General features: G+C 36.2%; 1 protein-coding gene across 1 annotated transcript in view; it reads left to right on the plus strand.

Annotated features, from left to right (window-relative positions):
- The window catches only part of LOC132395012 (DNA-binding protein SATB1-like), a 139,143-nt gene that overhangs the window by 41,925 nt on the left and 81,857 nt on the right, over positions 1-15,361 (plus strand). Inside the window, exons 6-7 of the mRNA XM_059971342.1 lie at positions 4,270-4,381; positions 12,178-12,641. Of these exons, the coding sequence (XP_059827325.1) occupies positions 4,270-4,381; positions 12,178-12,641 (576 nt within the window). The remainder of the gene's footprint in view (positions 1-4,269; positions 4,382-12,177; positions 12,642-15,361) is intronic.

Raw genomic sequence — 15,361 nt, forward strand, 5'->3', positions numbered from 1 at the left:
TGATAAGTAAACTGGAGTCTTAACCCACTGAGTTCCTCCAGTATTTTGTGTGTTTGAAAACATTTTATTTTTCAAGTTTAATACTTAATTAGGATAGTATCTAATTTTTTTGGGAATATTTCTCACTCATATTTCACAAGAACCTAAGAATCAGGAGCAATGATAGATCGTTCAGCCCCACTCATGTACTCTGATGTTCATCTCGATTACGGCTGATCTTTTGTCTTGACCGCAATTTACCTGAACTAGCCCCATTTCATCTATTTCTTTAATCAACTCTCTTTTTTAATGCAATCAGTGAGAAATGCTTAAGAGCACCATGATTCAAAGATCCAAAGATTCACCACGCCCTTAAGTGGAAAAAAAAGTTAAACTCATTTCAGTTCCTACGTGGTCATTCTATTCTTTTGAGTCAGCAGCTCCCAGTTCTAGCTCCTTAAGAAAGGGGAATGACATCGTCCCATGCTTCACCTGTCAGGCCCTCAAGAATTTTGTGTATTTCATTGAGATTCCCTGTCATTCTTCTAAAAAGTAGAGAATGCATACCTAGCTTAGTCATTCTCTCTTCATAAGACAGACACTGAATCAATTTTTCTGCACCAACCTTTAATATATCCCTGTAACTAGCATGTTATTTTTTTAGGTAAGCTGCCAAAACTGAACGTATTAATCCAGGTGTGGTCTCACCGAGGGTCAATATAATTATAATAAGGCATCTTTACTCCAGTAAAATCTGTTGCGATAAAGAGCCGCATAACATTTCAAAATTGACTGCAGCATCTGCAAGTTACCATTCAGTGACTTATGTACAATGATTGCCAGGTTCCTTTGCACATCAGCATTTGAACATACTTAGTGTTTCTGTTTTATTTCCCCTGAAGTGTTGAAACTTATCTTACCTGTATTTGCTCATCGTTTAAGATACTTCAGGTCTATGCAGATAACCATTCTATATCAGGTGCAATGTTTGCCCTGTAAAGTTAAACACTGACTACATGCATTAAGAATTCAGTTATAGGTAAGGGTTTCTCAGACTGGAGACTACAAAAGGCATGAAATCCATCCTGTTGTGGTGACCCATTTCCTGACACATCCGAACCGGCTCACAATTAGCCAGCTTTCCGGCTAAGGGAGATAGCCTACGGGGGTTTGCGAGCACAGAGCTTTGGAGCCTCTGCGCCACAGGGGGCAGGTTGAGGGAGGCTTAAAAGTGAGGCTGAGGATTTCGAATAAAGTTTTTTTCCTTCGACTGCAGTTACCGACTCCGTGTTGTAATTTTAGCGCTGCGTGCAGCACACCGCTACACTGTCAGGATTCAACAAAGTACCATAGTGCATACAACATGGATAAAAGAAGTTATCCCCACTCCAACTCATATTATCAACAAGAAAAATTAAATTCATGTTTTCCTCTTCTCTGAGACCTATCATGACTGCAGTGGTGAATTTGGATCACCTGTTTCAGGGAATAGATCAAGCTGCTAACTTCATTCAGTTGTGACGGTGAACAGCTGGCGGCAGGAAAATAATAATTGTTTTCCCTGGGACTGAAATGGAAAGGAATGCACTGCCTGATAACCCATTGTGCCATGAGTGTCTGTTCCATTCTGTTAAATTTTATTTTGGATATTACACAAACAATTTTGCCCTTAACATTCTATTTCTGGTATTGTAACCAAATCTATTGTTGATCACGAAATTATTATTTACAGGGAGGTTAAATAGTCACTGTGGGCATTTGCTCTTTAATGTTGTTTTCATCGTAAATATTTATTGGTTTGTTTTTGACCTAACATTTTCTTGAAGGACTAAGCTGCTTCATATATTAGTAGAATACAATACTGTTAATAGTTTGAGAACTAGAAGTATACAGTAGACAGAATATCAGTATAATGTTCAATCGATAATGTTTTGCAAATTGCAGTAATTGAAATAGCTGCTGCCAACTGTAGCGAGAATTCTACCTAAAGAGGTTGAAGCTTTTCATCATTTTTGTTTGTTTGTAAACTTGGGCTGGGAATTATAGATAAATTAAAATGTTTGTGTTAGCCATTTCTATGGGAGCTTTTATTCCATGCATTGAATTTTATCTTCCTTAAAATATATTTCAGTTCTACGAGTTGCTTCTGTTGTAAAAGGAAATTTGCTCCATTTTTTACAATTTATTTAAAAAATCCCTTATATTGTTTCTATTTATGTCTTTTTTATCTTTTTGGTCATGTTTTAAATGATGTTTTCCCTCAAAATAACATGATTATAGTGAAGGAAGTAGTGCTATGAAAATGAAAACCTCATGGGAACAGGGCTAATAACAGTGAGCTTACAATATTAAATATTATTTATTTGACATCTTTTAATTATATTTTATTCACTTCTTCAAACCATATTAAGACATAAAAGTTCCAAATTACCTGCATGCTCATGATGTAGGTTGCAAATCAGACATAACAAATAAGGTTTTGGAACTTTTTCAAATATTATGCCTTATTAGTCCTCTAATTTATTTCATAAGAATGTAAGAGCTTATTTGTAAAATTTATCTGATCTAATAAAGGAAAGAATGATAAACAATTACATTAGTTTTCTGCATATCATTTAGAAGAAACAGTTCAAATTCTTGGCTGTGATCTGTACTGCAATCACAACCAACAAGTACAGTATATGTGCACAGTAAAACACAATTTTAGTGATGAAAATTGTATTGGAATTATTACATGGATCATGAAGTCCATGATTTTCTGTCCTTGTTCTCTGCAGCAGATGATCCTCCACTGACACCAAAATCCTATCCCATTGTCTCTGACCTCCCTTCTCCATGATGCACCTTATCTCTGCATCTTTGAATCTAGATTTTAACCTGTTTTGTTTTTCTCTCAAGAACTTTGCAATGCCAGATCTTTTGAAGGAAAAGCTTTTCAGTGCATTAAGTGTGCATGGCTAGATTGGGGTTCATGATTACAGAATTTTGCAGCAGCAAATCCTTGAAAAATGCTTGATGAGTTGATTACCTTCATTTAAACATGCTAAGCCCCAAATTAATAGGGCTTGCTTTGTGGGACCTGTTACTTTTGATTAGTATTTGCATCTGTCATATGTGAAGATACAAGGTGGCACAGAAGCATAGTGGATAGTGTAATGCGATCACAGCAACAGCGGCCTCGGTTCAACTCCTGCCACTGCCTGTTAGGAGTTAGTATATTCTCTCAATTACCATATGGGTTTCCTCTGGGTGTTCCTGTTTCCACCCACATTCCAAAGACATAAAGGTTAGTAACATAACCCGTTGTGTACATTGGTGTAATTGAGCGGCATGGGTTTGTTGTCCCAGAAGGGCGTGTTGCTGTGCTGGTTGTCTAAATAAAAACAAAATAAAAATAAGATGCAGAAGAAGGAACCATTACAGTGATGGTTTTCTGAATTTGGTATATCCTTCGTAAACTATCACCAAACTGTCACCAAATTATAAAACTGAGAAGAAAAATAAAACATGTAAAAGTAAACTGAAATTGTTAATTCAAGCAACGGTGTTAAATTAGGTTTGATTAAAAAGCAAGTTGGGTTTACATAGCAATTTTCAGGATCTCAGGATGTCCTAAAGTGTGTTACAAATTTAAAGTAGCAACACTAAAACAGAGGAAAGAGAGTAGCAAATAAAAACACAAAATGCTGGCAGAACTCAGCAGGCCAGACAGCACCTATGGGAGGAGGTAGTGACGACGTTTCGGCCCCAAACCCTTCATCAGGAGTGATGCTGTCTGGCTTGCTGAGTTCTGCCAGCATTTTGTGTTCTTATTTATTTCCAGCATCTGCAGATTCACTCGTGTGAAATAGAGTAGCAATTTGCAAACACCATTTGATAAAGATCAGCTATTTGTTTCCTTAGCCATATTGATTGAGTGAAAATTATTGGCCAGGACATTAAGGATAATTTCTCTGCTTTTCAGTGCAATGTCTTGGGATCTTTGATTCAACAGAGGGAACTGAATTTAACATCTTTCCCAAAAGTGACTGCATCTTAATGTTTTGTGATCACCTTAGTATGCACTGGGGTGTCAGCCTAGATTTTTATGTTCAAATCTTTACAGCTGAACTTAAGCACACAATCTTCTGTCTCATAGCCAACTGACAGAGCTAAGGCTTTTAATGTTTCTGCTCTAAATGTTTACTTTAATCATTTTCACTGCTTTGGGCATAAGACATACTGTATACCTACTGAAATGAGGTTTCAATTTATTTGTTTCTGACTGAAGGTTTTATTCTTTAAATGCAGAGTATGATTTCCTCCATTGTAAACAGCACTTACTATGCAAATGTATCAGCAGCAAAATGTCAAGAATTTGGAAGATGGTATAAACATTTTAAGAAGACAAAAGACATGATTGGTAAGCAAGGAAAATAACTGATCAGTTCATTGTGATGGTAATGTGAGCACTTCCTTTTTCAATGTAGGTCTAATATTGTATTTTATCTATTTGAAAATGAAATTCTAACTATATGCACAATTACTTCAAAGCATTTTAGCTAAATATGAAAAGACAGGAAATTTTAATTATTTAAAAATGAGAAGCATTTGGATCTTAATTACAGAAATGTTTGCTGTGCTGTATGTAGATCTGTGGTTATGCATGACTATTAGCTCATCTATGTCTTATTTGATTATTTCAGCAGAGATATTGAAAACCATGGGCTATTTAAACATTTGATATTTTAAATTTTAGAAAATGGTCTATGTTTATTTCTCACTGATCATTGATTGAGATGAAGTAACAAATATTCGTAATTACAAGAAGTTAGTGAATGAGCGCTCTAATTGTCTGACGTGTACATTTCAGTGTGAAAAATGCTCAGTACCATTATGATTTGAGAGATATCATATTTGGACAATGGAAATCACATGCACTGAATATAAAAGCACTTGTCTGAGGTTGTGTTACAGTACCACTGTCATGACTGGATTATTGTCTGGCTTTGATGGCGGTAGCACTGTACTTGACCTTCCAGTGATAGCTATATTCAGCACCTGCATAAAAGTGAATGTATAAGTTCTGTTATCTACTATTGTCAATCCTGCACCCTTGAGACCAAAAGAGTGGAATAACAGAATGTTGAATTGTAAGGGGCATTAGTTCAAGTGCATCATGGTCTGGAATAACACTGGTTTAGACACTATAGTGAGATAATGAAAAACCCTCTAGAAATTATGACATTTTCTCTGTAGTAAATTTTGTCTTTTTTTCTGTTTTATTCTGAGCATCTCAAATCTGAAATATTTTTATAGTAATTATTTTTCATAGCCTCAATATTATTCATCAGAGTGCTGAACTACAAGAGGAAAATTACCGTATTAGGACCAAGAGGTGAAGCAACACTTTTCAGAATAATTCACAGCCAAAATGATCATTGTTAACGACTGGAATCAGCAATTATGATGAAAAAATGATTGCAGATGCGTTTTCAGAATAGAACCCCAGGGGTATTACATAACATACAACAAATAAATTACACGAACATTTTCAATGTGAAGTGAAGCAGTGACAAATTTTACTGCAAGTCTGTGAACTAGCATTGTTTTAATTTTAAAATACTTTTTGTGTATGCTTAAGCTATCACAAAAACTGAGAAAACATTCTGACAGTAAGAACTCTTTTAATGGATATTAGTAACTCAAAACATAACTCATCACTGATTCACAGATGTTCATGGTAAGACCTTTGCAAAAAAAAGTAACATTGCAAATATAATGGCTCTGCGTTTTATCAGTCTGGTATTGTGTTTGGAGTTCCAGATGAGGCCACATGGTAAATATGTAAAGATGACATAAAAACTGTGAATTTCTTGCTGCTTCAAGAATAATAAGACATTTTGTTTTACCCTGAGGCAATGGTTTACAGCATTCATTTCCCAGAGAAAAAAGTGTCAATTCCAGATATTTGTGTAAGTTAGTTTGAGAGAAAATGCAATTTATAATTGTTTATCATCATTCATAAAGTAAAATAAACAACTCTAAATAATGTCCAAAGAAGCTATTAATAATTTTTATTTTTACTGGTAAAATAATTATTTTAATGAAAGTAGTGTGAATTTCTGGCTCAATGTCCTTTTTAGTGTTTTTTATGATATGTAAAAATTAACTGAAGAGCACTGCCCTCAGAAATTGATGGTAGCTAAATTAGCTGAAATTAGTGCAGTCAAAGACACAAGGCAAATGGAAGAGCATTTTATTTGATTTGTTTTAAGGATCATACTGATTTTGTGATTTTTTTCCAGTAACTCTCGCATGCTATTGCCCATGTTAATACAGTAAATGTTAATGAATTAGCTTTGTGAATGCTTACAAATCACAGAGTCAATTTTGACTGGTATCTTAAAGTGGGACGAGTATTCAGTCAAGCTGTACCGTTTTTAGGAATTTTGCTGAATATTTACTGGTGTAATTTAAAAATATTAAATCTGGGGTTTGTTCAGAATTTGTAGACTTCCCAACCCCAAATCTGAAATTGTGCAGAATCTCGTGGTACAGTTAGTTTTATTAGAAAACTCAGGTGACATCTTAATTTTAATAGCTACACTGGCAGAGATGAAACTCATTGAAACTGATTGAAGTGTGACTGATGAACTGAAAATGTTGGAAATGCACAGCAACTCATTCAATATTTAAAAGAGAAATGTTAACTCATGTTTTAGGTGGCACACATTAACATAAGTTAATAAACTAAGGACTTGAAAGGTATTTGAAGCTGATTGATATAATTTAATTGGTGTTTACTTGCTTTACTGGCTCCTTAAGGCTGTGTCCACCGAAGATTTCTTGGCAGTTCATTTTCCATGGCAGCTCAATCATTGAAGCTCAGAAATGCCCATCTACAGCAACCCATCTGCCCACATTTAGACAATATCTTTCTATGCCTTGCCTATTTAAGAGTCTGACTAAATGCCTCTTAATCATAATTATTGTGATTCCACCATCACCTCTGGCAGTTCATTCCAGATGTCAGCCACTCTCTGTGTAAAATAAATTTAGCTCTCAGATTTTCTTTAAAACTCCTTCCTCTCATCTTAAATCTATGCTTTTTGATTTTGATTGTTTACCCTACCCATGCTTCTCATGATCTTATATACATCACATCATGCCATTAAGACCAGCCTATCCAATCACTCCCCATAACTAAAGTCCTCCTTCATTTTACCTTTAGACTTCTCATAATTTTAAGTGATTTTTTCCTTTTTAATGCTTGCATTTTTTTCTTCTAACAACTGTTCTGTTTGATCCAATAGTTAACTATGTGGCTTCTGGTTTCTTGAAACAGTAGTACATAGTTTAGGTGATGATATGATCTGTCCATCCTATACTATTTTTGCCATTTACCACTTGTTTTAAACAGCAAACTATGTATTAATCCATGACTCAAATTGTTCAAAATGTGCCAATTACTACTGGCATTGCATTTAGGTTGTCAAGACCAAAACTTCATGCAAAGGGATTAGAGGGTATAAATTGGACTGATGAGTTTTAAAATTATCTATTCAATTAGTTTCATTTAAATTGCTATTAACACATTTGCAATGTGAACTTCCTATGTTAATATAACATAGAACATCAAACTGTACAACACAATATATAGGCCCTTCAGCCCACACAATGTTGTGCTAACCTTTTAACCTTACTCCAAGAGCAATTTAACCCATCCCTTCCACGCAGCCCTGCATTTTTCTTTTATCTATGTTCTTAATCTAGGAGTCTCTTAAATGTCCCTAATATACCTACAGTATGTCTACCACCACCCCTGGCAGTGGATTCCACACACCTACTACTCTCTGTAATTAAAAAAAACTACCCCTGGTTTCCCTACTATAATTTTCAACAGTCACCTTAAAATTATGCCCTCCTGTATTAGCCGTTCTGACACCTGGGAAAAAGTTGCAGGCTATCCCCTCTGACTCTTATCATCTTATACAAATGTGCAGTGGTGCTAGAAAGTTTGTGAACCCTGTAGAATTTTCTCTCTTTCTGCATAAATATGACCTAAAATGTGATCAGATCTTCAGGTAAGTTCTAAATCTAGATAAAGACAACCCATTTAAATGAATAACACAAAAAACAGTATACTGGTTCATTTATTTATTGAGAAAAATGATCCAATATTACATGTATTTGTCGGAAAATGTATGTGAACCTTTGCTTTCAGTAGCTGGTGTGATCTCCCTTGTACAGCAATAACTCCAGCCATACATTTCAGGTAACTGTTGATCAGTCCTGTATTAGGCCATTCCTCCATTCAAAACTTTTTCACCTCTAGGATGTTGGTGGTCTTCCTAGCATGAACTGCTTGCTTTAGGTCCTTCCACAACATTTCTATAGGATTAAGGTCAGGACTTTGACTTGGCCATTCCAAAATACAAATTTTCTTCTTTTTAAGCCATTCTGTTGTTGATATACTCTTGTCTTTTGGATCATTGTCTTGTTGCATCATCCAACTTCTGTCAAGTTTCAGGTGACGGACTGCTTCCTGGACATTCTCCTGGAAAATGTCTTGATACAATTTTGAATTCAATGTTCCCTCAATGATTTTGCAAACTTTTGAAATGAATTGAATTGATTTTATTACTTATGACCTTCATATACATGAGGAGTAAAAATCTTTACATTATGTCTCCGTCTAAATGTACAATGTGCAATTTATAGTAATTTATAATAAATAGTATGTACAACAGAAATACAATTGTGTCAGCATGAGGAATACAATTGTATCAGCATGAATTAATCATTCTGATGGCCTTGTGGAAGAAGCTGTCCCGGAGCCCGTTGGTCCTGGCTTTTATGCTGCGGTACTGTTTCCTGGATGGTAGTAGCTGGAACAGTTTGTGGTTGGGGTGACTTAGGTCCCCAGTGATCCTTCAGGCCCTTTTTACACACCTGTCTTTGGAAATGTCCTGAATAGTGGGAATTTCACATCTACAGATGCTCTGGCTGTCCACACCACTCTCTTCAGAATCCTGCGATTGAGGGAATTACAGTTTCCATACTAGGCAGTGATGCACCAGTCAGAATGCTCTCAGTTGTGCCCTTATAGAAAGTTCTTAAGATTTCAGGCCCTGAGGCAGCAATGCAGCCCCAAACCGTAATGCTCCTTCCACCATGCTTCACAATTGGGATGAAGTTTTGGTGTTGATGTGCAGTGCCCTTTTCCCTCCAAACATAGCAATGTACATTTCTGCCAAAAAGTTCAACCTTTGTCTCATCTGTCCACAGGACATTGTCCCAGAAGTGTTTTAGAACATCCTGGTGGTCTTTTGCAAACTTGAGTTTTTTTGGAGAGCAGTGGCTTCCTCCGTGGTGTCCTTCCATGAACACCATTCTTGTTCAGTGTTTTTCTTAAAGAGAACACATGTACAGAGACTTTAGCAAGTTGTAGAGATTTCTGCAGGTCTTTTGCTGTTATCCTAGGGTTCTTTTGTACCTTTTTCAGCATTTCACATTGTGCTCTTAGTGTGATCTTTGCAGGATGCCCACTCCTAGGGAGAGTAGCAACAGTACTGAGTTTCCTCCATTTGTAGACTATTACTCCTACTGTGGACTGATGTACACTCAGGTCTTTAGAAATTATCTTGTAGCCTTTTCTAGCTTCATGCAATTTTACACTTCTTCTAAGGTCCTCGGAAAGTTGTTTTGATTGAGGGATGGTGCACATAAACAGATCTTTCTTGAGAAGAGAACCTGACTTGGTGTCCAGTTATAAACAAGAGAATCTGCAGATGCTGGAAAAACAAGCAACACAACAAAATGCTGAAGGAACTCAAACAGGACAGAAGGGTCCCGGCCCGAAATGTCGACTGTACTCTTTTTCATAGATGCTGCCTGGCCTGCTGAGTTCCTCCAGCATTTTGTGTGTGTTATCTGACCTGGTGTCTTTTTTATAGGCCAGGGCACCTCTATTATCCAGACCTCCTATCTCATCTCATTGATTGGAACACCGAACACCAAACAGCTTTTATAGAAGGCATTACCCCAAAGGTTGACATACTTATTCTAATACTGTATAGGTAATATAATTTTTCTCAATAAATAAATGAACGAGTATAACTTTTTGTTATTTAATTGGGTTCTCTTTATCTAGATTTAGGACTTGCATGAAGATCTAATCACATTTTAGGTTATATTTATGCAGAAATAGAGAAAATTCTACAGGGTTCACAAATTTTTTAGCATCACTAAGAAAGAACAGTGTCAGGTAGGATAAAATAGATATACAGTATTTTAAATATACTACTTGCAAGTGATAATGTGACAACACATTGGGTTGTGGAGATGGGTATGTGGTTGGTATTAGGGCAGGTATAATTATAGCTGTGTTTCAATTTATTAATATGAGCATAGGGATTTATAAAAGCAGAAAGTATATTGAGACTTAGTTCTCAACTGGAAAATTAAGAACAGATATAAACCATACATATCAATAATTACCTTTTACTCAAGAAAAATATAAGTGTTGTGACCTCTATCTATTTCAAATATTATCCATCTCTAACCTTCCTGTTACCTCTTGTATTCTTGAATGTTGTGTTATTCTGCAGAACTCTTTGTCTGAAGCTCCTCAAGCATCTACTATCGCTGTACTAAAAGTTGCTGATCATTGTGAATCTTTGACATCTTTTTCATTCTGACTTCAATCTTTCATTTGTTTGACCACACCATCCTCCTGTAATGCCTTATCACAGTCATCCTGCTGACTTGGGACTCTGCTTGACAGGAGTTTCATTCTTTCCAATTTATTCATAGCGAAAGTATCATAAGTAATGGTTTCTCTTCCTGTGCCCATACCAATACCCTTTGATGTCTCTTAGGATGTTCTCATTGGCCTCTTCCCAATTCTCATGTATTATTTTCATCTGAAAATATGACATAAAATTCCATTGTACAAGGGTAATACCCAGCTCTATCTCATCATCACTTCACTCCTCCACTAATAGTGCGACTACTTAGCCACGTCCAGTTTAAGTGAGCAGAATTTTCCTCCAACTAAGTATTAGGAACTAAAGACATCATCTTGATTCTCGGTTTAAACTCTGCACTTTAGCCACTGTCTTCTCTCCCTCTGCCATTGTCTAATACAGAACTAAAGTCTTTGCAATCAAATTTTTAAAAAAGCAGAAAATGCTGTGAAGGTCTGGCCACATCTGTGGCAAAAGAAAGGTAATGATTCTAAGAGCTTGATATCTTATTTCATTCCAAAACATTTTTCTATCATTAATGCTCCTGCTTCATTTTAGCTGCAATTGCAGATTATGTAGGCCTTTGTTATCTCTGGAATTAATCATTCTAATGCACTGCCTTTCAACTTTATTCATTCTGCTTTCCATAAGCTTGACTTTGTGTACATATTATGCAAATTAGCTCAAGCAAATATTTGATGCAGACAATTGGTGGGGATAAAAGCAAGTGCAATTTTGGGTTCAGTTTGTGCTAAATTGTTGATTGTGCCCAGATCAGAAACTCTGTTGTGTCAGCATCAAATCAAGTTTCATTGACCAGGATTGCACACATATCGTTTTTAACCCCTTGTGAATGGATTTGGAATGACTTGACTTTTCCAGTCTTTCACTGTTCATCCCCATTTGGTTGTCCTATGTACCTGGAAGTTCCTCACTGTCAGTCAGTTCACATTTATTTGATACATGTGATTGATTCCTGTTTGTTTAATTGAATTTTACTGTTATTGTATGAAAATGAATTATGAACCAATCAGTTCCAGTGCTTTGTTTCATTCATGCAAATATGGCAATGAAGTATGACCCTGATCATGAGTTGTGATTGGTAAAATGCATTTTAGGCATTTTATGTTTTACTATACTCAACCACGGTAAATGTGTGCATCTCACTTGTGAAAAGGATCTCTCTATCATTAAAGGACAGAAACATACTGAACTATATATGTGCATACTATATTTTCAAATGCTTTTTTGCTATATTTTGTTACTGCTGACAGCAGCAAAAAATGTGTCAAAAATTGATAAGACTCTACCATCTATGGCAATTTATTTTTGTTTTCCAAGCTAGTATTAACAGCAAAGCATATTAACATGTAACATACAAACTAGCAAGATACAGTTTTTTTTTCAAGCAATGATTGTTGTTAGTTTGAGTATTTTCAGTTCATTTCTATTTTTCTCATTGCTCTAGCTGAAATGGAGACCATGTCTGAACTGTCTATTTCTCAGACGGGAACAAATCATGTAAACTTTGGAGCACAAACAGTTCCTGGGAATGGTACTGATCTGCCCCAGCCACCATCACCAGCTCAACTTCCTCATGGTGGTCAGCCAACAACCAGGCCCCAAATTTCTAATTTTAATCCTGGACTTGTCTCTGCACCTCTTAGTCCACAGCTGGTGAACCAGCAGCTGGTTATGGCCCAGATATTAAATCAACAATTTGCTGTCAATAGACTGCTGGCACAGCAATCCCTAAATCAGCAATATCTAAATCACCCTCCTGTCAATCGATCAATGACTAAACCATTGGAACAACAGACTTCATCAAATGCTGAAGTGTCTTCCGAAATCTACCAGTGGGTTCGAGATGAGTTGAAGCGAGCTGGAATCTCTCAAGCTGTGTTCGCTCGCGTGGCTTTCAACCGAACTCAGGTAAAACAAAACATCCTTTCCCTTGTCATGAGCCTGTGTCATTAAAACACTTATTTTTGTTGTATTGCAATGTGAGATAAAACGTGGAGCTCTTTGTTTTTCTTGAAGTTTTTGTGTAAAGGCCACTGATGCTTTGTTGATTATAGTACCTGAATCAGTATATTCATTTTAAACTTACACCACCAAGAATCAATGCCCGTTCAAATGTTGAGAGATATCATTAGCATGTTGTCTGCAATAATTTTCCTCTATGAAGAACTGAACACTCATTTCACAATTACAGCAATTTAATACCCACCTCTTTCCACTTGTGTAATAAAACAAAGAATGTAGAAATATTTCTCAGCCACCCTAGTGATGATGTACAGAATTCACAAACTGTTTACATAAGATTCTTTCATAATCAGCTAAAAATGGTTTTTGCTTTCTCATCTACTGATAGCATGAAATTTGGCTGTTGTATAAATGTTCTGATGTGGCTATTTTCAATCTCAATTAGTTTTGGTGAAATATTTGTTACTTGGTTGGCATATTTCAAACTGGGTGTATATGTTCTTAAAGAGAATAATTTCCTGTTTTATTTGCTTAAGGAAAACTAGTATAGCAATTTAATGAAGAACTGTTCTTATATCTCCATGTGAGCTTTCTCTGGGTACTTGGATTCTCCCAAATCCCAAAGACATAGGGATTGGTATGTAAATTCAGCATTGTAAATTCCTGTCACTGTGTGAGTGAGTGATAGAATGAGGAGAGTTAATGGGAAAGTGGGGACAGTAAATTGAGTTAGGGTAGGATTGCAATGGTCATTGCAAGAATGGTGAGCCAAATGGCCTTCTGTTTCTTTCTATGACTCTATGACTATGACCTTAAATCTGTGAAACTTTTAAAACTAAAGCAGCCAGATATACTTATTCTCTTTGAGCAGTAAAATGTTTACACTTAAAATGTTCTTAGCCTTGCCTACAGTTTTGAGTAATTGAAATTGTTCTATGTAAACATGTTTAGCTTATAGAATCATAGAATCAAACAATGTGGAAGCAGGCCCTTGGGATTCACACTAACCAGCAAGCATTAATCCCATTTTATTAATGTATTCGTTCCATTTGATTCTACCCTCTCCCATCAACTGCCCTCAGCTTTTACCACTCACCTACACATTAGAGCAATTTACAGTGGTCAGTTCACCTCCTGAATCTCACATCTGTATGATGTGTGAGGAAATCAGAACAACTAGAGGAAGCCCACACAATCACAGGCAGGGGGTGCAGACTCCACACAGGCAGCCCTGGAGATGAGGACTCAACGCGTTGCTCAAGCTCTGAGATAGCACCACATGGTTATGAAAGTAATTGCCTCCTTCGGAAACTACGTTTGTATTTTGATTGTTCGGCCAAATAGATACCTAAAGGAGCATGTTTCTTAATGTGATAAGCGGACTAAGAAATTATGCTACTAGTAATAAGTTTTTTTAAAAATTCAGAAAATTTGATACTTGCTCTATTATAGGAGAACAAACATGTATTTTGTGGATTAAAGGTACAGAAATTGCATAGAACAGAATTTGCAATTTAATTGAAATATGTCACCGTAACATCCAGATGATAACTAAAAGACTACATTAAATTGTCTTCAACATTATATTAAGTGACAGGCTGTATTATTAATAAAATATTTGAACATGAGGTACTGAAATGTGAAATAGAGATGAAACTCTTACTTTCCCAGAGAGTGTAGGGATTCCCTAAGAGGCAGGTTCTTCACCTGAGGATAGACCAACACCTGGAATCTCATTGTTGCCCAGAAGACTTAGCAAGGTGAGTTAGTAGTGTCCACCACTGGTTTCTAAGTTGCCTTTAGTCCCCCCAATGAGAACAGACAGAACAAATCAAAGAATGATCAAACACAAGGAAATCTACAGATGCTGCAAATTCAAACACACACAAAATTCTGGTGGAACATAGCAGGCCAGGCAGTATCTATAGGGAGAAGCGCTGTCGACGTTTCGGGCCGAGACCCTTCATCCTGACGAAGGGTCTCGGCCTGAAACGTCGACACTTATTCTCCATAACAATTATAGTCAGTTAGCTAATCAGATGGAATTATCATGCCTGATGTGGAGCATTTCACATGGTAAAGGTGTACCCTCCTATTTATGCTGAAAATCCCAATGACAGAGAGCTGTTAATGGACAGAAGGCTAAATTCCAGCCATTAAGTCATTTCACTGAGATGTTTGGGTCCAAGTTATTTTGTAAATTCACTAAATTCAGTAAATCTATTGATTTGAAGTGATTTTTTGAGGAAACATCATTTAAAACTCAGCGGATGTGCCTTGTGTTATATATTAAAAAGATCGTATGGATTTATCACTTTCAAAAGTACATGAGATAGGCGGATCTGCATTTACACTGTTTAAGGAAGAAGGGTGTGCTTTTGTGGTGGATTAATTTAAGAAGTTTCTAAAAGTCACCAAGGACAGTTCACATTCATCTACCATTAAAGTAATACTGGAGATAGCAATAAGAAAGTAACTTCAAGAATATTAATGACAATATCAGCTACATGAGCAAAACTATAGTTCCTATCAGTCACCTGTGTTGTTGAATTAATTTCCTTTGAAATGATTTTCAATTATCTATTGCTTTAAATTATGCATGCTGTGATGTTCATAAGGAGGTGTTTTTGCATCTTCTTTGCTGGATGGCAGGTGTTTTGGTGGGA

Source organism: Hypanus sabinus, chromosome 6 (genome assembly GCF_030144855.1).
Source record: "Hypanus sabinus isolate sHypSab1 chromosome 6, sHypSab1.hap1, whole genome shotgun sequence".
NCBI classification, from domain to species: Eukaryota; Metazoa; Chordata; class Chondrichthyes; order Myliobatiformes; family Dasyatidae; genus Hypanus; species Hypanus sabinus.